Source organism: Somniosus microcephalus, chromosome 2 (assembly GCF_052327205.1).
Source record: "Somniosus microcephalus isolate GS21.2 chromosome 2, FLI_Smic_1.0, whole genome shotgun sequence".
NCBI classification, from domain to species: Eukaryota; Metazoa; Chordata; class Chondrichthyes; order Squaliformes; family Somniosidae; genus Somniosus; species Somniosus microcephalus.
This window is the reverse complement of record NC_140988.1, coordinates 205,927,014-205,950,030: the sequence shown is the minus strand read 5'-3', so window position 1 is coordinate 205,950,030 and position 23,017 is coordinate 205,927,014. Positions and strand designations below refer to the sequence as shown.

Below are 23,017 nucleotides of genomic sequence, written 5' to 3'. Positions count from 1 at the left end.
GAATGGCTAAACCAGTTGTCTGCCATATCCATTCAAGTCTGCGTCCCTTGGACTTAAGGGAGCAAAGATGAGAGCTGTACCGGGGGAACGGCCAGGGTGAGAGAGAGCAATTGTTTTAGTAGGAATTAGGGCATCAAAGGTGGTGGTGAGGGTAGGTTGAGCAGATCAGTGGCTGCAGAAATGTTGTGAATGGAGGGCCAGATGCTGGACAGTTGGGATTTCATAAGTGCAATTGTAAGAGAGTTGGGAGAGTTTTTTCCAGGGGCGGACATGGAAGGAAGTAGGGTTGGGGGTTGATGGGAGGGGTATGTGGGTGGAGAGCGATATGTGGAAATGGTCAGAGATGGCGTTATCTGCAATTGACATAATGGGAGTAGCGAGGCCACGTCTGTTGGCAAGGTCGAGGGGATCGCCGTGAATATGGGTTGGGGAGTTTACATGGAGGGAGAGATTAAGGTAGGATAGGAGGCTAGTGAACTCAGTGGAGAGAGAGCATGATGGATTGAGATGGAGGTTGAAATCACTGAGGATGAGAAGTCGTTCGGTGCAGAGGCTGAGGGAGGAAAGCAGTGAAGATATCTCAGTAATACAATTTTTATGGTACTTGGGTGGGCGGTAGAGAACGAGAATGTTAAATGTGAGGTGAGAGGGGTGAAATAAGATGAGATGCTCAAAGGAGGAGAAAGTGCTGGAGGAATAGGGGAACAGAGCAAGGTGTGATTTGGTGATGAGAGGCACACCGCCACCACGGCGGTCTGAGCAGGGCAAGTGGTGGAAGGTATAGCCAGGTGGGGTGTCATCACTCCTCAGCCAAGTTTTCGTCAGGGCCATGACATCGATGCAGTTATACACGATAAGCTCATGGATGACAAGGGCCTTGTTTGCAAGTGAACGGACATTTTGGAGGGAGATGCGGAGAGGGTCGGTGATGGCTGACCCACTGCCAGCATCCATAGGCTCAGCGGTGGGGGGGATGAGTTGGACAAGGAGGAGATTGGCAAGATTTGCCCCCAGTTGGCACACTGGGCAGGAAGGTCAGCGAGAGAGTAGGATGGGACAGTTGGGGTTGCTGCTCGTAAGGAGGCAGCAACGATTGCCTCGATGGGCCCTTCACACTATGCCAAGAGAGGAACAGAGGGAAGCTGTAGGCTTATCCAAGAGGGAGTCAAGCCTGGGACAGCGGCAGGAGAGTAGGAAGGTCAAGGAGTAATGAAGGATTGGGGTAGGGATTTGGGAGGGCAGAGTATCCGAGAGAGGAGAGATGAAAGGAGGCATGACGACAAGAGAGTGTGGTCAGGGAAGGATAGAGAGAAAAGGAAAATAGGGGGAAAAAGTAGAATGGTTCGGGTCCAGAGCGGCAGCCAAAGTGCGCACGTAAATGGGCACGGGAATAGCTCAGGTTACATAGGCCTGTTTAAATGTAATAATTAATGGAATACATATTCCTTGGTATCAGGGAATAGGTTGGGGAAAATAATAGGGAGACCAGGGTCAAAGTCAAAGGTCCCATGGAAGGACAAAGCCGACATAAGCAGGATGGGGCCAGTACGGAACATCGATGAACCATTGTCCAAAGAAGGTGAGTGAAGTCCAGAAGCTTATTGAAGGGTAGAGAGTTCGAGGATGGAGATTGTTGCTGTAGGAGGAATGAGAGTCAGTAGCGATGCAGAAAGATGATGATGGCTAAATTGACGCAAGTTGGAGGTCACCGTAAATCAAAGTGGCGGATAAAAAGTAAAACCAGGAGCCAGTGACCAGCAAAGCTGAAAAACGGTAGAACGAATCACCGGATAGCAATTGCTACTTACAAGCCAGCAGAGTTGAAAAACCAGTAGAACCAGTACAGCAGAAACACAGCCAGAAGTTTAAAGGTAAAGATCTTTTTGCAGCAGAGATAGAGACACAGCAGTTAAGTCTTACGGTGTAATCCAATGCAGAAACAGAGGGCTGGATTTTGTGAATGGAGACGTGCTGGAGGTGGGACTGCTGCTTGTCAGGTTCCAGTCCCGCCTCCATCATGTTCCGGCCAACCAGTGGGATTTTCCCCTGATTGACTTTGTTAAGCCTGCCCCACCGGCTCAGCAGGCCAATTAAGGGGAAGTCACTGACAGAGCACGTCAACGTCTGATGTGCCATCTGTCAAGACTTCTTGAAAGAAGAAATGTCAGCTTTTGACAGCTCTGTGAAGCTGTCAAACACTGACATTCTGTGTAGTTTGATGAGACCTTGTGTTCAGGACTCATCAAACCTTTCAACTTTGTAGAAAGCAGATGACTGTTGGTTCGGAGGATCCAACAGCCAGTCTGTGGAATCTAAAATGGAGATGTCGGAGACTCCGGAGCCACAGCGGCTGAAGGCTGTAGGCAGAAACAAAGGTAAGTGAACATTTTCTAACACTTAGCACTCACCTCACATCCTTACCACTCCACACTTACACCCATCACTCACCTCTACATCTCACTTTCAGGCCCCTCTGACCCCCTCTGACCTCCTACTCGACTCCTCCACCCCAGCGGGGTTCTCCGAGGTCAGGAAGCCTTCACCTGAAAAGGTAAAATGGGACTAACCTTTTTTCTGCCTGTTAACTACCTGCCTCGAGGAGACGGGACCCGGTGCACGATGGCTTCCCGCCTCCTGGTAAAAGGGTATGGAGGCGGGCTGGGGGCGTGTTTGCCATCCACCCCCACTTTCTACAACTTTACCGGCAGTCACGCCTCTATGCCCGCCTCCTTGGGGCTGAGAAAATCCAGCTCATAGTGTAATCCAACATAGTTCAAAGCAGAAATGTAGTCTGGATATCCAGAGAAGTCCAGATCGGAAACCAATTTGACAAAATAATTCCGCAGTGACTGAAAAGCACCACAAGGACTGCAGTGGTTCAAAAAAGCAGCTCACCACAAGCTTCTGAAGGGCAACTTGTGATGGGCAATAAATGCTGGCCTTGCCAGCGATGCCCACATCCCAGGAACAAATAAAGAAAGAATGAGTGTGCAAGAGGCAATTATCCAGTCAAAGGGCAAAGACTTGACTTTTACAATTTGGAATATTTATTAGTTGTGTAAATAAGCTAATACAATTTGTGATTGGGAATTTGGGGCATTTTATGACATTTCTAAATATTTACAAAATTCTAACATGCCTGATTGAAATTTATGGGTGTAAAACAGGAACAGATCATACCAATTTAGCAGTGGGACGGCCTGCACCCAATCTGCGCAGGCGTTGGTCCCACTGCTAAACCCGTGGTGCCCTTTTATTAGGCATCCCGGGTAGATGCCTAAAACAGGTATTAGGCCTCTTAAATATGCAAATTATGGCCTGAACGCATGTTGAAGGACCCCATTCAGCAATTAGTTGCTGATCAGTGGAGCAGGCATTGAACTCACAGTGAGAAACATAGTGGCTAATTGCATAACTCAGCAAACAGTCAGCATTTCATCAATCTCTTTATGATTGCAGGTAAAGAAATCCCACAATAGAAGGGACAGTTTGTAAACTGGAGGGAGCTCAGCAGATTGCAAGCCCTTGACACGTCTTCAAGAACTGACCCTGAGCATAGTGGGCTGTCACTCCGTGATCCGCACTCGAGAAGGACAAGCAGGTGGTATGCTATCCTTTGCTCCTGGCTATAAAACTCTTCCACATCCTTCATCTCCACAAGGATAAGCAGAATTTCCAGAAGAATGCCCATGCTCTTGACATGGTGATGTTGCCAAGTTCAGGCAAATTATCTTGGGCGATAGGAGAGGAAGATTTAAATTCAAACCAAAAAAAGATCCAATCTAAACAAACTATGAGACAACACAAGTGCAAAGCAAAGAAAGCAAAACACGCACAAAAAATAACTTCCAGAAATCACAGCAAAGGGTCAGCTTTAAGAATATTTCTATTCGCTGTGGGCCTGTGGGAGTGTGTTTTGCTGCAACTATTGAGAGGGCGTGCTACTGGCCTCTCACCAATGGTGCGATGCATCAGAATTCCAGGGACAACAATGGTATGCTACAAATCAATCAAATTAAAGGCACAAATGAGGCTTGCTCCATGGTACAGGGCAAGCCTCCTGTGCCCATCCAAGATCCAGTGAAAAATCCAGGGCAGTACGTTTAAGATACAAATTGGACACAATGGGGGCGATTTTAACCCATCAGGTGGTAACAGGGTGAGCGATCCTGTTGCCTTCCCGCCTGTCCTGATATTAACCTGCTCTTTTTAGCAGAGGAGTAGGGCACCCACCCGAAGGTCCTGCTTTAAATATGCAGATCAAGCTACGGTGACATCATCAGTCTCCGACCTCAATCTTAACCCCAAGCCTACATGGGGAAGTCCTCGTGGCTTCCCTGTCAAGCCAAACCTATTGGAAAGAGGCGCCAGGGCCAGAGTGTACTTTAATTTCTATTTTGTTTCCTTGTGGGCCAGGAGGAGCAGGACTGTGTAATTCCACTATCCTGTGTAATCCTGTGATCCTGACTGCTCCCGCGGGCCCTACAAGGAAACCCAGGTTCGGGCAGAGTCTTGCATCATTTAAACAAGATCCAGCCGTTAAAATCGTCCGAGCCTCGCTTCGACAACTTCTTCCTTGCCCCCCACCCCTGCACCGTTCCCACTCTGGGGTTAAAATCACCCCATTTGCTTCTACCCGTGGTTTTCTACTCCCTCTATGCACCACTGGTGCACAGGAACTGAATTTCAGGCTCCTAACCACTGGCAACACTTGTTTTTTGCATTTAATGAAAAATTGCACTCAGAGAGATTGTCCTTCAGATTTAATTAAACATTCCCTAAGTTTCCTTAGGCGATGCAGCTTAGTGTAACATGCCAGTTGATATGCTTTTTAAGTATAGTTCACACTTGATGGTTCTGGACCCTTTAATACATTCTCATTAAATATTGTTGGGACTATTTAGAGTGCTTATATTCCTGGGTCTCCCCTTCTTTCTGTGTCTACCTCTTTGTTACTAAATGCCATCATTTATAATCTTCATTTCATCATTTCCATGACCAGCAGTTTGTTCAAAGCCCATATCACAAATTAATTAAGATGCAAACCTAATAAAATAATTAAAAACAACTTTAATATAGAGAAAGAAGCAGAACTGTATTTGTAAATAAATATGGAATGACACAGCCTAATATATTAGCAGAAAATACATGTCATGCGATGAGGATTATGGAAACTTAATCATATGTGGCAGAACCAACACAATTTACTGGTCACTGCATCATGTATAAATAAGGTAATCGCAACACTAATCTTTGGTTTGTCTTTATACAGATATGTATCTTTGTTATAGAATGAGGTGACAAATATTAAGTACTTTCTGAAAATCAAACTATCGGCAGAGTCTGCATGTTAGTTCACCAAAGCACATGTACTACAATTTATAGTAATTCAATCCAAATGCTGGTTAACACATTCCTAACTGACACCTTGGAGTTGTCATGCACAGCTACACTCAGAACTACATATGATCTGCTGTGGAAGAAACATAAAAGAAATAATTCTAGAACAATAAACAATTTAGTTTGGTTTACATATACTTCCTTTGGAAACTTGCCCTGTTCTCTTGAGTTCACCAAAAGCTTTGTTACAAACCATCTTTGTGTCACCACTTACCGAATATATTGTTTGCTTAATGCCAAGGATGCGAACTCAGGCAAGGCATCACTAATTTTATTTGAAGATCAGGATATGTTTTCTGACTGTGCACTCTCAGCATAAAGCCTCACCCACCAGGAACTCATGTCAGGAAGTCACACTCGTGCTGACCCTGTTTTTCCATCCATTCATTTTACTGGATAGGAAATCATGGGCTGTATGCACAACATTTACTGATATGCAGCCAAGGCTCCATATTGGGAGTGTGCAAGCAGAAAATTTACCTTTATAAAAGTTTCATTGGGCCTCCCTGCTGTTTTCTCATCCAGACTCCTATTTTGACCATAATTCCGCTGCTAAATCTTCTCTTCCGCATCTTTTCAAATGTCGGGAAAGAATCTGTATTTTATCTGCGGATAATGGCAGATTCTTTTTCCACATGTTGAGAAGTTTGAAAATCTGATCAGTTAAATCATCAGGATTGGTCAGCCTGACCAGTTGAATGGCACTGCGTCGAATTCGAAGGGATGTCACAAGCAATGTGGCATCTTCCTCAGAAAGTTCTGAAGCCACCCAGTAAAGCATATTCTCAGACGTTGTTTCTGTAAGTTCAAGAGATCAGACACCATTAAAAATCAGGATAATTATGCAGGTTCCAGCTGTATCCTAAATTTTTTGTACCTTCTAGAATATTGATATCATTGCATCCACTTTAATTACATTCATACTTCACCATAATGCAAGTGCCATCCTGGCTTGATCAAATAATCTGTTTTTTGTTATGTTGGTTGAGGGATGAATATTGGCCAGGACACTGGGGGTAATTCCCCTACTCTTCTTTGAAATAGTGCCTTGGGATCTTTTGCATTCTCAGAGAGCAGATGGGGCCTCAGTTCAATATCTCATCCAAAAGACAACATCCCTAACAGTGCAGCACTCCCTCAGCACTGCCTGGAGTGTCAGCCTAGATTTATGTGCTCAAGTCTCTGGAGTGGGACTTGAACCCACAACCTTCTGACCCAAAGGCAAGTGTGCTACCAACTGAGCCACAGCTGACACAAAAAGCAAAAAAATATACTTTCTATCAGACCAAGCCTTGGGCTATAAGCAAAAATGTATTTAACCTTGAAAGGTAAATGAACAGTAGTGAATAGAAACAGTGCATTTCTACTAATTACAAACTTTACTATTCTCAAAATGACAAAGATACTTCTCCTTCACTTACCATCAACATAAAATTGATCCTTGAAACTTGGCTGCTGCAGAGCCATTGATCTACCCTTGTCTTTCTGCTTGCTTCTCACTGGTTAGTTGACTGCAGGCAGCAAAGTATAAATCCACAATCAGAAGCTCCTGATCACAGAACTGTCCAACTAAGAGTCACTGATCCTACACTTTCAGGGACCCAACTCACATCTTCACTGCAGATACAATTTTCAATCAAAACCACTACCCCCAAAATGACCCCAAATGTTAATCCTGTTGGTTTATGGATTGCATGGAATGGGTTGATTCAATGATCTGCAAGCACCAAATCCACTGGCTATGATTTTCCTTACCTCGGCGGGTCTGGGGCGGGCGATGTTGGTGGCGGGTTGCAGCCCCTCTGCTGGCTCCATCCCGCTCTGGAAAATGAATTTACATTGATAGGGCTTTTTAAGCCCGCCCAGCGTGATTCAGCAGCAGAGATGGTGGCAGTGTGGACCTGGGAGGAGCAGTGAGGCAGCAGTGGCAGTATAAAGAGAGCCTGAGGCGCAGGTAGGCCCCACAGCAGCAGCAGCAGCGGCAGAGCGGACCTGGGAGGAGCAGCGAGGCGGTGGCGGTGATACCAATTCAGCACCAGCAGAATTTTCAAAGACTGACGTCAGAAGTCAAAAGTGACGTCAGCACAAGGGGAGGGAGCTGATTGGTGAGTATCTGGTAAGTGTTTATACTTGGCTTTCTTATAAAGTTTTAAGTTTATTTCAGCTAGGTTAGTAAATAGTCTGTTAATTAGAGCTATGGCAGGGCAGCTCACACCCATGGAATGCACATCCTTTGCCATGTGGGAAGTCCTGGACACCTCCCGTGGTCTGGACGACCACATGTGCGGGAAGTGTCATCAGCTACAGCAGCTCGAGCACTGGGTTATGGAGCTTGAGCGGCGGCTGCAGTCACTGCTGTGCATCTGCGAGGCAGAGAGCTATGTGGCTAGCACATTTTGGGAGGTGGTCACCCTGCAGCTTAAGAATGTGCAGGCAGAGAGGGAATGGGTGACCGTCAGACAGAAGAGGAGGACCAGGCAGGTAGTGCCTGAGCCCATCTTGCTCACCAACCATTATTTGGTGCTGAGTACTGGTGAGGGAGATAGTTCCTCTGGGCCAGAGCCAAGTCCACAGCACCATGGAAGGCTCAGCTGCACAGGGTGGGGAAGAGGAGAGGGAGAGCAATAGTGATAGGGGATTCAATAGTTAGGGGAGCAGACAGGCATTTCTGCGGCTGCAGACGTGACTCCAGGATGTGTAGGAGTTCGCAAAATTCCCCTATTTTCCCTGAAGATCGGAAATATTCCTGGAGTTGGTTAATTTCAAAGAGGTTTGAAAATGGCCGTCAGAAAAAGACATGGCCAACAGAGACAATGGGGCTTAAAAGGCAGCTTGGAGTATGTCTGTGGAAAAGTTGGAGGATCAAATACAGTGGCAGTCAAAGACCTGCCAATCAAAGGGAGTTTCCCTCTCAGAAGCAATCGATGTTGTTTATTGACATAAGGGATTACAACCACTTGAGACTAAACTGCAGAACAATCAGCTTCTGTTTACACAGTAGTTTTAACCCATTCAAACCCCCTACACACAAAATGAGGTACATTGAACTGTGGAAAGGACTTTTTATATGCAACAGTTTAGGAATGACTGGGTTTTGAATCACCCAATTCTGAACAATAGGGCAGTTGGATTCCCTTTTATTTTAGCCCAGGTGAACACCGGATGTGGGTGGGTACACTTCGGCCCCAGAGTGCAGACACATTAAACCACTCCAACCACTTTGAATCAGCCAATCACAGTCCTTCTCTTGTATATTGGGGCTTTTGGGCATGAATTTTGCACACAGACCTTTTCAGCGCCAAACAGGAGTTGGCAGGATATAAAAGATAGCTCCTGAGAAGCTATCTCTCTCTTACTTCCTTGGACCCCAGGTGAGCAGGTTTTCTGACTCCTCAGCAAGGCAACTGTAAAGTCCGTGCCTCAATCATACACGGACTTCAGGAGAACAGTTTAACAGGTACTTTATTGAACAAGAGGCAGCTTGAAATTGAAACTACAGAAGCCTGCTAGGGCCTTTTATACAGGGGTGGTCACTGCCGGTACTGCAGTCTAAGACCAGTTATTCCCTTAAAGGTACATACATAACAATTCCTCCCCTTTTAGATAAACAGTACATAACATTCATTTAACAACTAAATAATAACTAATTACAATTACAATTTTCTCAGTAATATATACATCAACTGAAATAGTCATTTATAAGTTCAGTCTTTGAGGAGGCTTCCTGATCCGGACTGGATAGCGCCTTTCTCAAGTATCCTGTTCTGGTGGTGGAGTCAATTCTGGCTCATTGTCATTGGTTGGTTCGTCAGCTTCCAATACCCCTGCTTCTGAAGTAGACGCAATCTGTACTTCAGGCTCATTACCAGGTGCACATGCTTGTGGTACAGGTTTGGCTTCTTCCTGTGACTCTAGAATCTGGTCAGCATGGCGTCTCACGATGCTCTCTCCAACGTCCACTGTGTACATTAGTGGTCCCTGCTGTGTGCATATCGTGCCTGGCTGCCATTTTTCTATTCGGTAGTCGCGGGCCAAGACTGGTTGCCCTATCTTGAAGCTCCTGGTTGGCTTCTCATTTATGTGCTGGAACTGCTTATCCTCAACATCTCGTCTTATGTTTGGTTTGAGCAAATCCAAGCGACATCTTAGTCTCCTGTTAAAAAACAGTACGGCTGGAGTTTGGTTGGTTACTGCATGTGTTGCATTCCGGTAAGCAAACAGGAAGTTATCCACCTTCTGTTGCAGTCGTCATTATACATTGCCTTTATGGCCTTTTTTAAAGGTCTGAACAAACCTCTCAGCCAATCCATTTGTGGCTGGATGATATGGGGCAGATGTGTAATGTTTCACCCCATTATTCTTCAGGAACCTCCGGAAATCCTCAGACACAAACTGTGGGCCATTGTCGGAAGAGATCTGTTCTGGCAACCCATTCCTGGCGAAGATGGTTCTCAGGACTGCAATAGTTTTCTCCGTGGTGGTGGAGGACATTTTAATGACCTCTGACCATTTCGAATGGGCGTCTACAGCAATTAGAAACATTGAGTCCATAAATGGACCAGCAAAATCAATGTGTACCCGTTGCCATGGAGATGAGGGCCACTCCCATGGATGTAGCGGGGCCTGTGGTGGAGCGTTTTGGACCTTCTGGCATCTTGTGCATCTCTTGGTCATATTCTCGATTTCTTTATCGATTCCCGGCCACCACACAAACGCCCTGGCTAGGCTCTTCATTTTTACCCCTCCCAGATGACCCTCGTGAAGCTCATTGAGTATTCTATCTCTCAACTTGGGTGGAATTACCACTTGGGATCCACACATCAAGGTTCCCCGGCACACTGACAGCTGTTCCCTCCTTGGCGAGAATGCTGGCAACAGTGAGTCGCCATATGTTGGCCATCCCTTCACTGTCAAATCATAGACCCGAGAGAGTGTCAGGTCATTTCGGGTTTCCTTCTCAATACTTGCGTTTGTAACAGGCAAACATTCGACTATGGTTGCATGGAATATCTCCACAGGGTCCACTGCAGGTGCTTCCTCCACCGTAGGCATCGGTAGGCGTGACAGCCCATCAGCATTTCCATGTTGTTTCGTACCTTTGTACTCTATGTCATACTGATGTGCCCCTACAAAAAGTGACCATCTTTGCAGCCGTTGCTCCGTCATCACCGGAACGCCCTTCTTTGGGTTAAAAATTGAGACCAGGGGTTGATGATCAGTCAGCAGGGTGAATTTTTGCCCGTGCAGATAGTGATTGAACTTCTTCACCCCCCACACCAGGCTGAGGGCCTCCCTGTCAATCTGGGCGTAGTTACGCTCGGCTGAGGTTAGCGAGCGCGACGCAAAGGCTATTGGCCTCTCTGAACCGTCACGGAATTTGTGTGACAGCACCACTCCAATTCCGTAAGGTGACGCATCACATGCCAACCAAATCGGTAGTGTTGGGTTGTAGTGGGCCAATACTTCTTTTGAAGTGATTTGGCATTTACATTCCTGAAAGGCACGCTTACACTCATCACTCCATTTCCATGTTACACCAGTTTGAAGGAGGGCATTCAGTGGGTGCAGAATAGTAGATAAATTCGGCAAGAACTTATGGTAGTGTTTCACCAACCCGAGGAACGACCTCAGTTGCGACACATTTTCTGGTGCTGGAGCCTTGACTACAGCCTCAATCTTGTCCGGCGACTTATGCAACCCTTCCTCATCAATCATGTGGCCACAATACGAGATTTGTCTCTTGAAGAACTCGCATTTGGGACGGTTGGCTCGTAGCCCATATTCCTGCAATCTCGTGAGCACCTGTTCCAGGTTGGCAAGGTGTTCATTGTCATTTTCGCCCGTAACCAGGATGTCGTCCAAACAACACTGGGTCCCCGGGATCCCTTGCAGGACTTGTTCCATTGCCCTATGCCACAGAGCCGGGGCCGATGCTACCCCAAATACCAGTCGATTGTACTGGTAAAGGCCTTTGTGAGTGTTTATCGTGAGGTATTTCCTAGATACTTATTCCACCTCCATTTGTAGATACGCTTGAGCCAGGTCAATCTTTGTAAAACGTTTCCCTCCAGATAGCGAGGCGAAAATATCTTCTATCCGCGGAAGCGGATACTGTACTGTGTGCAGGACTGGGTTCACAGTCACCTTGAAGTCCCCACAGATGCGAACCTTCCTTGGCTCCCCAGGCGTGCTGCTCAATGCTTTCTTCATTACAGGAACGATGGGTGTGGCCCACTCGCTCCAGTCCACCTTAGCCAGCACCCCCGAACGCTCCAGACTCTCCAGTTCAGCTTCCACAGCTGGGCGTATCGCGTATGGCACCGGTCTGGCTTTGAAAAATTTTGGGGTTGCGTTATCCTCGATCTTTATGGTTGTCTTTACTCCTTTTAGAGTCCCAAGTCCTTGTTGGAACACCTCTTCTGCGTCAGATAGAATTTGTGACAGACGTCCAGGTGCGACGTCATCATCTTTTTTGTCAGTCACAGTTAGTGCCAGAATGGAATGCCAATCCAATTGTAGTCTTCGGATCCATTCACGTCCCAATAATGGTGGTCCTCCATCTCGTAGTACATACATGTATAGTTTCTGTGTTTCCTTTCCGTTATATTCAACTGGCACCCTTATTTTTCCTCTGGGGTACACCTTTTGCCCCGTGTATGTCTTCAATACAATGGACGTGTCCTTTAAGGGTATGTGTGAAAATAGCCGCTCATAGTCTCGTCGATTCATGGCAGTTAGGGCTGATCCTGTGTCCAATTCCATCTTCACTGGGGACCCTGCTATCATGAGGGTGACCCAAATGGTTCGGTGATCTTCTTTTGCGATCACGTTGTGTAACTTTAAACAACTTAGTCGCCTGCTCCCTGAGTCCTTATCACTCTCCTGATCTTCTGAACTACTATCTGTCAGTTTCTTTACTTTCCTGTACTTGTACTTAGTAGTTCTTGTCGTGTTGGTCTTCTTTCCCGACCTGCAGACTCTTGCTATATGTCCCATTTTCCCACATTGCCTGCATATTTTGTCTTTAAACCAGCAGTCCTCCTGCTCATGGGTTGTTCTGCCGCAGCGATAGCACTTTTCGGCTCCATACGCCATTTCGTTAGCGCTGTACTCTTGTGGTTTCTGTTGTATTTCCGCAACTCCCCATGCTGCTGCTTTGTAGGATACTGCCATGCTGAAAGCCTGTTCTAGCGTCAGGTCCTTTTTTGAAAGTAGTCGTTTCTGGGTTCCTTCACTCTGGAGCCCGCAGACAAACTTATCCCGTAAGGTGTCTGCCAGTCCTGCTCTGAACTGGCAGTGCTTCAATAACTTGCGTAGTTCCGTAAGATAGTCAGCATTGCTCTCATCTTTGTGCTGGTTTCTTTTATGGAACTTGAATCTTTCTGCTATCAGCAGTGGTGTAGGGCTTAGATGTTCCTGTAAGATATGAACCATCTCCTCAAAACTTTTCTCCATTGGTTTAGCTGGGGTAATTAAATTCCGCAATAGGCCGTACATACTCGCACCCATCAGATTTAATAATACCGACGCCCTCTTTCCATCAGCCACCTCATTTGCCTTGCAGTACACTTCAATTCTTTCCACATACGTGGTCCAGTCTTCTACCTCGTTGTCGAAAGCAGTGATACTGCCACTTTTCGGCATCTTGGGCAATTTAAAATGGCGCCTCCCGCGCAGGGGTGGTCACTACCGGTACTGCAGCCTAAGACCAGTTATTCCCTTAAAGGTACATATACAACAGCAACCTAGTAAGGATTTAGGGGTGGTAATTTAGGGGAAATTGCTAAGATTGTTTAATCAACATTGTAGCCATTAATCCCTCATTTATGCCATCTGCCTTCCCCCATTTAAGCAATATTACTTTAATTACTGTGTTCGTGTGGTATAGTTTAAAATTTGATTATAGTTTCTTTAGTTTAAATAAAGTTTGACTTTCTCACACCCAGACCAGTTGTCCGTTTTAATATATCATTAATAATAAGTCCTTCAGTCAGAACTGGAAGGTGGGGTAGCGATTCGAAACCGCTGCTTAAATTGGTTTACAGTGTAGCAGCAAAAGGCTGCCTGACCAGGTGAATTACCGTAAACCAGGTAAAAGGTTGGAATTGGTCAGAGTGCAGGCAAAGCTGCCTGACCAGGCAAATTACCGTAAACCAGTTAAGAGATGCCCCCTGCTAATTGCCAACCGCGGCAGGACTGGAAGCAGTTCTTGATATGATAGGTGGTCTGGATCTGGAGGAAGCATCAGCTCTTGCTTTTCTTGCTTTTATTCTGTGGGCAGTCCTGCGGAAGGTAGTGGCAGTGTGTAAGCTGGCCTATTACAGTATAGGTGTCCAGGTTAAAGAGGCCAAGAATCGAGAGTCCCAGCTTGAAAAATGCCAGGCAGAGATAGAGCGCCTTGTGCAGGAAGTTACTGAGGCTAGAGATAGCGAGATGAGACTGCGGGAATAAAATGTCTGCCTCATCTCAGAGGTTACAGAGCAGGAGGTAAGGGTTAGGGAAGTAAAGGCAGCTTATAAGCTGGCCTGCAACCAAAGGTTTAGTGAAGCAGATCATGGCCCCTGTAGGGCAGAGATAGAAAGCCTTAACATGGCTTTAAAGGGAACAAAGGGGATGATTTGCATGATTGGCCCGAAGGCAGGTCAGCCGGATTTGACCAGCAGCCCAAATCAAACCGCCTCACAGGCAACACCCAGGGAAATGCTGGCTAGCGAATTAGAGATCCCAAGACAGCAGCCCACAGCTCCGGGTTTTGAGGAGCTCTGGCAGCAAGGAGGGGTGGACAATAGGGTGGTAGGAGAACGCCAGCAGGTCCCGCTAGGCAGGCGGGGACCAGGACCAGTGTACCCACTCCAACAACGGAGTTACGGTCTGCCCGTGAACGATAATAACCCAGGGGCTGTTCAGAATACCTATCTGGTACCCTATGATACCCAACAGCTCAGATGTATGGTGAAACATATTCTCATGCTCTCTGAAAAGGGAGACCCCTCAATGCACTTCCAACAAGTAGACCAGGCAGCCGGTGTTAACAGCTGTGATGATGATGAGAAAGGCAGAATGTTGCTTTTCTCTGTGGATAGCAAGCTCTATCAGACCCTTTCAGATGAGGCTAAGAGAGGGCAGAAGGGTTTTGAGGACCTGAAGGAGGAAATAGTGGAAGCCATGGGTGCGAACGACGGCAATCCGTTCGATTGCGTAGGGAAAACCCTGCAGAAAGAAGGGGACACCCCACAGGCATTTGCAGACAGGCTGTGCCACAACTGAACCAGCAGCAGCAGACCCAATGGCTTCGTTGCCTGGTGTCCAATTGCCTGCCCCAGATAAAGGTAAAAGCTGATACCTGGTTTGACTCCCGAGACCCCCTAGCAACCGAAGAGACTGTAATCCGGCAGCTCATGGTAGCATACAGAAATGGGAGAAATAGTGAGACCCCCTAGCAAAAGGGTAAAGTCCATGGGGTTAAACCTGGGGCTCGATATCAGAAAGAGTGGTGCCAGGAGGGGAGCCGTCCCTCCCAGAACAAGGTCACTTGTTACAGGTGCGGGGAGGATGGCCACTGGTGCAGGGATTGGATGGCCACTGGTGCAGCGATTGTAAAAAGCCTGGGAGAGACGATAAAGCCAGGACCCCCACAGTCCCAACTCAGAGGGTAGAGACAGGAATTTCCCCCGCCTCAGTCGAGTCGCTACTGGAGGCAATGCGGTCTCTCCTGACCAACCAGGGACAGGTGGCAGCCATCAATGGTGCTGCAGCCCCCTCGCCCACCTCTGCCTCCCCACAATGACTGGCCGATAGGCTGGTCAATGAGGGTGCACATGCAGGCACTTTCTGGGACCCATATGAGTCCGGGCCAGTGGCAGTGATTACAGGCAGGGAGGGGACACAGGGAAAATCAGGAAAATTGTATAAATTTAAGCAAACAAGTTCAAGTTCACAGCCTGTAAAGACAGGCACTGTGGCTTGTTTCCAGGGAAAAGTTGTCCAGTCCACAAATTGGGACACTTCCCCGCCCCAGTGGGACCTAAAATTTGGCCAAAGCTTAAATTCGAACCAAAGTTTAAATTTAGAAAAGTTAGTTGGCTCAGAAACAGAGAAACAGCAGCCTGGGATTAGAAATCAGCAGGCTGCTGCCCATCCATTCACAGAAGATCGCTTGGAGACTGCCTGCGCATGCGCAGTCGCTGGTCTGGAGGCAGGAATTCCCCAGCCTTCTGAACAGGAGGTTCACGCAGGCGCAGTCGCGCGCCTGAGGGGAGAGGTTTCTCAGGACCAGGTTCGCGCAGGCGCAGTCGTGCGCCTGAGGGGAGAGGATTCCCAATATCAGCTATGCGCAAGCGCGGTTCCCCAGCCCATACCCCAAGCGGCTCTTCCTCAGTTTTCCTGCACAGGCGCAGTTGCATGCCTGAGGGGAGAGTTTTGCCAACAGGAGGTTCGCACAGGCGCAGCCGCACGCCTGAGTGGAGTGGTTTCTCACCGGGTTCTCGCAGGCGCAGTCACGGACTCGAAACCCCGAGCGGCTCTTGCTCACTGTGAGGCCAAGCGCACAGGCATAGTCGGCCATTTAAAGGTCCCCGCTTCCCAACATATACGCGCAGGTGCAATAGCCTGCTTGGAAGACCCAACGGTTCTTCCTATCCTTTTCAAATGAATCAAACGTGCAGGCGCGGTTGCCTGTGAGAGTGTAGCAGTTCCCTGGCCCTTTGAAAAGATTGTCCGCGCAGGCGCAGTTGCCTGCGGGACCCCAGCGGCTCTTTCTAAGTTTTCCCGCGCAGGCGCAATCGCCTGTTTGAAGCCAGAGGCTTCACAGCCTCTGCCGCGGGACTCCAAGGATGAGGTTTGCACAGGCGCAGTTGCCGGCAGGACCACAGTGGCTCTTTATCAGGAGGTTTGCGCAGGCGCACTCGCCTGCTTGAATACAGAGGCTTCACAGCCTCTGCCGAGGGACTCAGGGGAGGAGATTCGCGCAGGCGCAGTCGCCTGTTTAAAGGGACCAGCTTCCCAGCCCGCTTCTAGGGTGGTCCCCTCCCATGATGTGGGACCCTGGGGAGGCAGGGAGAGCAATTCCTCTTGCAGGGGAGCTGGGAACAGGTTTTGCACATGGGGAGGAAGATTTCCAGCCACCAGCAGCGGGTGGTGAGGGAATACCTGCCCCCAGCACAGGAGTGGGCAGGGAAAAGGAGACAGACCCAGAGTACCGGCAGGCTGCCAGGTATCTTATACAGTCCAGGCTGTTGGCACCAGGGGGAGAAGGTTACCAGCCAGCTAGAGCTGTGACCCAGGCTCAGGGTCCGTCAGCCAACGTTTCCCCCACAGAGACGCCCCTCAGATGGTCTCAGTGGGCCCACAAGCCCAAGAAGAGGTGGTCACCAGGGTACCTACCACAAAGAGCAATCTCCCAAACCGGGGAGAAGCGCCAAAGGGCAGATGTCCCCAACCAGCAGCAATAAGCTGCGAGGGACCAGAGGCAGGAGGCAGTCCAGCTTCGCTGTAGCCAGCAATAATCTGCGACAGTGCCAGAGATTAGCCTGGCCATCTGGAGACGGGCGGCATTTGTATTATAGCTATGTGTGTATATAGCTTGCTTTAAGGTATAAATTGTAAGTTTAGAATTAACTATTGTAGTTTAAGTTAAAGTTTAAGTTTACAAGTGTGCCAAATGTTTGTATTTTTGGTCCGAGGTTGAGGGACCCGACCACGCCTCCACCTAAGGCAGCAGGTCAGTCAGAGACCTGGCTGCATGTCCTTTTAAGCTTTTGCAGGAGATTGGACAAAGAAGCAGCCCTGTTCGCCCAGCCTGAGCTGGGCATTGAATGAAGATATGGATACAAAATGTTGGGGATCACCTCGCCACTGGACAAATCCAGAGGGAAACCCCGCAACGACCTTCGGGAGAAACCGGACAGGGTCCAGAGGAACTTGCCTACTCCTCCTATGCAGAAGAGATTGCCCCAGCTTGGTGGGGCATGGCCCCAACCCAGCACTATCCTGACCAAAGTTCACTTGCGGGAGACCTCGCTGTTGAGGAGTCATGGTGGGGAAGCGCAGGTGCCTTGTCAGATAGGGACGCGTTCCCCAGGAGTGGGTGGTGATGACCCGGGAAAGATTGTAAAGGGGAGGGGGAGACCCAAGAGTCGCGTGGGTGCATTCAGGGAAGGGAGGAACTCACCCGGGGGCCCACGGGCAAAGTTAGAGTGGAAGTGTGGCTGGGGAGGATGAGTGGGTGGCCGGATCTGGGATCCAAGTGTGAGTGTGGGGCCAGGGAGAGCCACCACACAGGCACCCATCATTTTCTGCAGCCAGTCGAGGGAAGATGGGAGGGGGAGGGACTGGGAGTCACGATCCCATACTCCCCAGTCTCGGTCTGTGCCAAGGTAAATTTAAACATGAGGGGTACCCCGCCTCCACAAAGGGACAAGGGAACGGCTCGGGGCTGGCGGAGCAGGCTGGTCTGTAAATCCATTCTGCATGTTTTAGAAGTTTAAGACCATCAAAGGGGGGCGGAGGAACATTTACTGCCTGGGTGGGAGGAGCAATACCCACTCGAATTTCGTGACTCATCATTGGCACGTGATGGTCGGGGTTTGTTTAAGCATGTTGTTCAAGATTTTTTTTTTGTATTTTGTGTTACAGCCCCAAGTTGAGCAGAGGCGTAGGATCCTCTCCATGCTTGGGATCATTTTGTGATGACTCTAAGTTGAGCAGAGGCGTACGACCCTCTCCGTGCTTGAGATCATTTTGATTACATTGTATAGCTAAGATTGCAACATTTTGTAATAAGTTATAATGTAATAAGTGATTGTAAATTTTGATTGCATTGTATAATGTAGCAAGTGATGCAGGGTTATGAGACCCCTTATTGTAAAGTGATGTATCTGTAAGATGCCTACCGTACCACGTTTTTTTCTTGAATTTGAGGGGAATAGACGGGACGGGGATCAGTGGTAGGTAGCTGTTAGGTAAATACAGGGGATGGTTGTTTGTCGGGGGGTCAGAAAATTTTGCTCACTCCTTTGAGTGGATACTTTAATCAAGTTGGGAGTATCAAAAGGGAGGAATGTAGGGGTTTGCAAAATTCCCCTATTTTCCCTGAAGATCTGAAATATTGGTCCACATCGTGGACGAAGAATTGGGTGATGTGCAATGTTTTAAAATGTGCCCAGAACCGCAAAAGGCTGCATTGAGATGGACAGCACGTGGACAACACTGAAATCAAGGAGTTCTGTGGAAAAATTTGCACACTTTAAGACAGTACATTTTAATAAAATTTCTGGAGTTTGGTAATTTCAGAGGTTTGAAAATGGCCGTCAGAAAAACACATGGCCAAAAGAGACAATGGGGCTTAAAAGGCAGCTTGGAGTATGTCTGTGGAAAAGTGGGAGGATCAAATACAGTGGCAGTCAAAGACCTGCCAATCAAAGGGAGTTTCCCTCTCAGAAGCAATCGATGTTGTTTATTAACATAAGGGATTACAACCACTTGAGACTAAACTACAGAACAATCGGCTTCTGTTTACACAGTAGTTTCAACCCATTCAAACCCCCTACACACACAATGAGGTACATTGAAAATGTGGAAAGGACTTTTTATATGCAACAGTTTAGGAATGACTGGGGTTTTGAATCACCCAATTCTGAACAATAGGGCAGTTGGATACCCTTTTGTTTTAGCCCAGGTGAACTCTGGATGTGGCCGGGTACACTTCAGCCCCAGAGTGCAGACACATTAAACCACTCCAACCACTTTGAATCAGCCAATCACAGTCCTTCTCTTGTATATTGGGACTTTTGGGCGTGAATTTTGCACACAGACCTTTTCAGCGCCAAACAGGAGTTGGCAGGATATAAAAAGATAGCTCCTGAGAAGCTATCTCTCTCTTACTTTGCTGGACCCCAGGTGAGCAGGTTTTTGGACTCCTCAGCAAGGCAACCTAGTGTGGAGTTAGGGGGTGGTAATTTAGGGGAAATTGCTAAGATTGTTTAATCAACATTGTAGCCATTAATCCCTCATTTTGCCATCTGCCTTCCCCCATTTAAGCAATTTTACTGTAATTACTGTGTTCGTGTGGTACAGTTTAAAATTTGGTTATAGTTTCTTTAGTTTAAATAAAGTTTGACTTTCTCACACCCAGACCAGTTGTCCGTTTTATTATATCATTAATTATAAGTCCTTCAGTCAGAACTGGAAGGTGGGGTAGCGATTCGAAACCGCTGTTTAAATTGGTTTACAGTGTAGCAGCAAAAGGCTGCCTGACCAGGTGAATTACCGTAAACCAGGTAAAAGGTTGGAATTGGTCAGAGTGCAGGCAAAGCTGCCTGACCAGGTAAATTACCGTAAACCAGTTAAGAGATGCCCCCCTACAGATGGTATGTTGCCTCCCTGGTTCCAGGGTCAAGGATGTCACTGAACGGCTGAAGGGCATTCTGAGGGGGGAGGGTGACTAGCCAGAGGTCATTGTCCTTATTGGTACCAATGGCATAGGCAGAAAAAGGGATGAGGCCCTGCAGGCAGAGTTAAGGGAGCTAGGAAAGAGGTTAAAAAGCAGGACCTCAAAGGTAGTAATCTCTGGATTACTACCAGTGCCACGTGCTAGTAAGTACAGAAATAGGAAGATAGAGCAGATGAATGCGTGGCTGGAGAGATGGTGTAGGAGGGAGGGCTTTAGATTCCTGAGAAATTGGAACCATTTCTGGGGGAGGTGGGACTTCTACAAGCCAGACGGGTTGCACCTCAATGGTAACGGGACCAATATCCTCGCGGGAGGGTTTGCTAGTGCTGTTGGGGAGGGTTTAAACTAGCTTGGCAGGGGGATGGGAACCTAAGAATAGAGTCAGAAGGAAGGGAAGAAAAACTGGAATTGGAAAACAAAAATGTAGAAAGTAAATTGGAAGGACATAGGAATCAAGGGCTAGGTAGTAGTCAACAAGGAGGTTTGAAAGCTGCTAAACCCCTTAATACTTCCACTCTCACTATGTTTATTTCTTCTTACCTTCCCGGAGAAACCTGTAAAAGAAACAGAAGTTCCAGGCATATGCGCTGCCTCTCCGGCGCACGCGTTCGACCTGTGAACCCCTTCTTTCAAGGGAACAGAATTTCTGGTTTCCCGCGCATGCACAGTGCATGCACGAAACCGGCACTTTCATTGGCTCTACGCGTGAGTACCCAGCGCATACTCACCCGTGGGGACCCAAATTTCTGGCCCATTAAGTGTAAGAGGATAACTAAAGAAAGGGTAGGGCCTATTAGAGATCATGAGGGTAATCTGGGTGTGGAGGCGGGAGACGTCGGTAGGGTTCTTAATGAATACTTTGCATGTGTCTTCACAAAGGAGAGGGGCGAAGCAAACATTGTTATCAGGAAGGAGGAATGTGAAATATTAGATGAAATAAACATAATGAGAGAGGAAGTATTAAGGGGTTTAGCAGCTTTAAAAGTGGATAAATCCCCAGGCCCGGATGAAATGTATCCCAGGCTGTTGAGCAAAGCAAAAGAGGAAATAGCAGAGGCCCTGACCATCATTTTCAAATCCTCTCTGGCTTCAGGTGTGGTGCCGGAGGACTGGAGGACTGTGAATGTGGTACCCTTGTTTAAAAAGGGAGAAAAGGATAGACCGAGTAATTACAGGCCAGTCAGCCTAACCTCAGTGGTGGGAAAATTATTAGAAAGAATTCTGAAGGACAGGATAAATCTTCATTTAGAAAGACATGGATTAATCAAGGATAGCCAGCACGGATTTGTTAAGGGAAGGTCGTGTCTGACAAATTTGATTGAATTTTTTGAGGCGGTAAGAAACAGGGTAGACGAGGGTAGTGCATTTGATGTAGTGTATATGGACTTTAGCAAGGCTTTTGATAAGGTTCTACATGGCAGACTGGTCACAAAGTTAAAAGCCATGGGATCCAGGGCAAAGTGTCAAGTTGGATTCAAAACTGGCTCGGAGGCAGGAAGCAGAGGGTAATGGTTAATGAGTGTTTTTGTGACTGGAAGGCTGTTTCCAGTGGGGTTCTGCAGGGTTCAGTACTGGGTCCCTTGCTTTTTGTGGTATATATCAATGATGTATCAATAGTGTTAGGGGGATTAAATACGTGGGGTTACGGGGATAGGGTGGGATATGTGTTGGTGTAGGGGTTACAGGGATCGGGTGGGATATGTGTCGGTGCAGGCTCGATGGGCCGAAATGGCCTCTATCTGCACTGTGGGGTTTCTGTGATTCTGTGATTCTGTGATCTAGACTTAGGGGGTATGATCAAGAACTTTGCAGATGATATTAAAATCGGCTGTGTGGTTGATACTGAAGAAGGAAGCTGTAGACTGCAGGAAGATATTAATAAATTGGTCAGATGGACAGAACAGTGGCAAATGGAATTCAATCTGGAGAAGTGTGAGGCAATGCATTTGGGGAGGGCTAACAAGGAAAGGAAATACACATTAAATGGTAGGACACTGAGTAGTGTAGAGGAACAAAGGAACCTTGGAGTGCATGTCCACAGATCCTTGAAGGTAGCAGGTCAGGTAGATAAGGTGGTTAAGAAGGCATACGGAGTGCTTGCCTTTATTAGCCGTGGCTTTGAATACAAGAGCAGGGGGGTTATGCTTCAACTGTATAAAACACTAGTTAGGCCTCAGCTAGAGTACTGCGTGCAGTTCTGGTCACCACATTACAGGAAAGATGTGACTGCACTAGAGAGGGTACAGAGGAGATTTACAAAGATGTTGCCGGGAGTAGAGAATCTAAGCTATGAGGAAAGACTTGATAGGCTGGGTTTGTTTTCCTTGGAACAGAGGAGGCTGAGGGGAGACCTTATTGAGGTGTATAAAATTATGAGGGGCCTAGATAAAGTGGATAGAAAGGACCTATTTCCCTTAGCAGAGGGGTCAGAAACCAGGGGGCACAGATTTAAGGTAATTGGTGGAAGATTTAGAGGGGATTTAAGGGGAAATTTCTTCACCCAGAGGGTTGTGGGGGTCTGGAACTCGCTGCCTGAAAGGGTGGTAGCGACAGAAACCCTAACCACATTTAAAAAGTACTTGGATGTGCACTTGGGATGCTGTAACCTGCAGGGCGACAGACCAAGAGCTGGGAAGTGGGATTAGGCTGGATAGCTCTTTGTTGGCCAGCGTGGACACGATGGGCCCAAATGGCCTCTTTCCGTGCTGTAACTTTCTATGATTCTATGATTCCCGGCCCAATTAGAGGAAGTGGGTCTGGTGTCATCAGCCGTTTTCTTAAAAGGACCTTGGCCACCTTATTTTTGACATTTGTGCTGTCAGTGTTTTACAGCATTGAAATACTGCTAACATTGACAATCACTGCACAGGGGTGCAGGGCTACACCCAGGTTCTCCTATGACTCCTTCCATATGCTTATGGAGGGAGTCACAGCATGCAGGGAGGTCCTCTTCCCTTCCCATGGGTGGAAGACACCTCCCCAGGAGACCAACACAGCCTGGCTGCACATTGCAGAGGAGGTCACAAGCAGGGATGTCACCAGGAGGACCTGGGTGAACTGTTTGTTCATACTGATGATAGGTTAGGAACCAAGGTAAATAATTTTAAAATTAGGAAATAATGGCATATCTAGTAAGCTAATGACAAGTTATTTGGTTACCTGGTCATG

General features: G+C 47.5%; 1 protein-coding gene across 1 annotated transcript in view; it reads right to left on the bottom strand.

Moving 5' to 3' along the window:
• Positions 1-5,027: 5,027 nt before the first annotated feature.
• LOC147123185 (death domain-containing protein 1-like) overlaps positions 5,028-23,017 on the bottom strand; it is a 115,968-nt gene continuing 97,978 nt past the window's right edge. Inside the window, exon 14 of the mRNA XM_085965589.1 lies at positions 5,028-6,198. Coding sequence (XP_085821715.1) covers positions 5,930-6,198 — 269 coding nt within the window. The 3' untranslated portion in view covers positions 5,028-5,929. The remainder of the gene's footprint in view (positions 6,199-23,017) is intronic.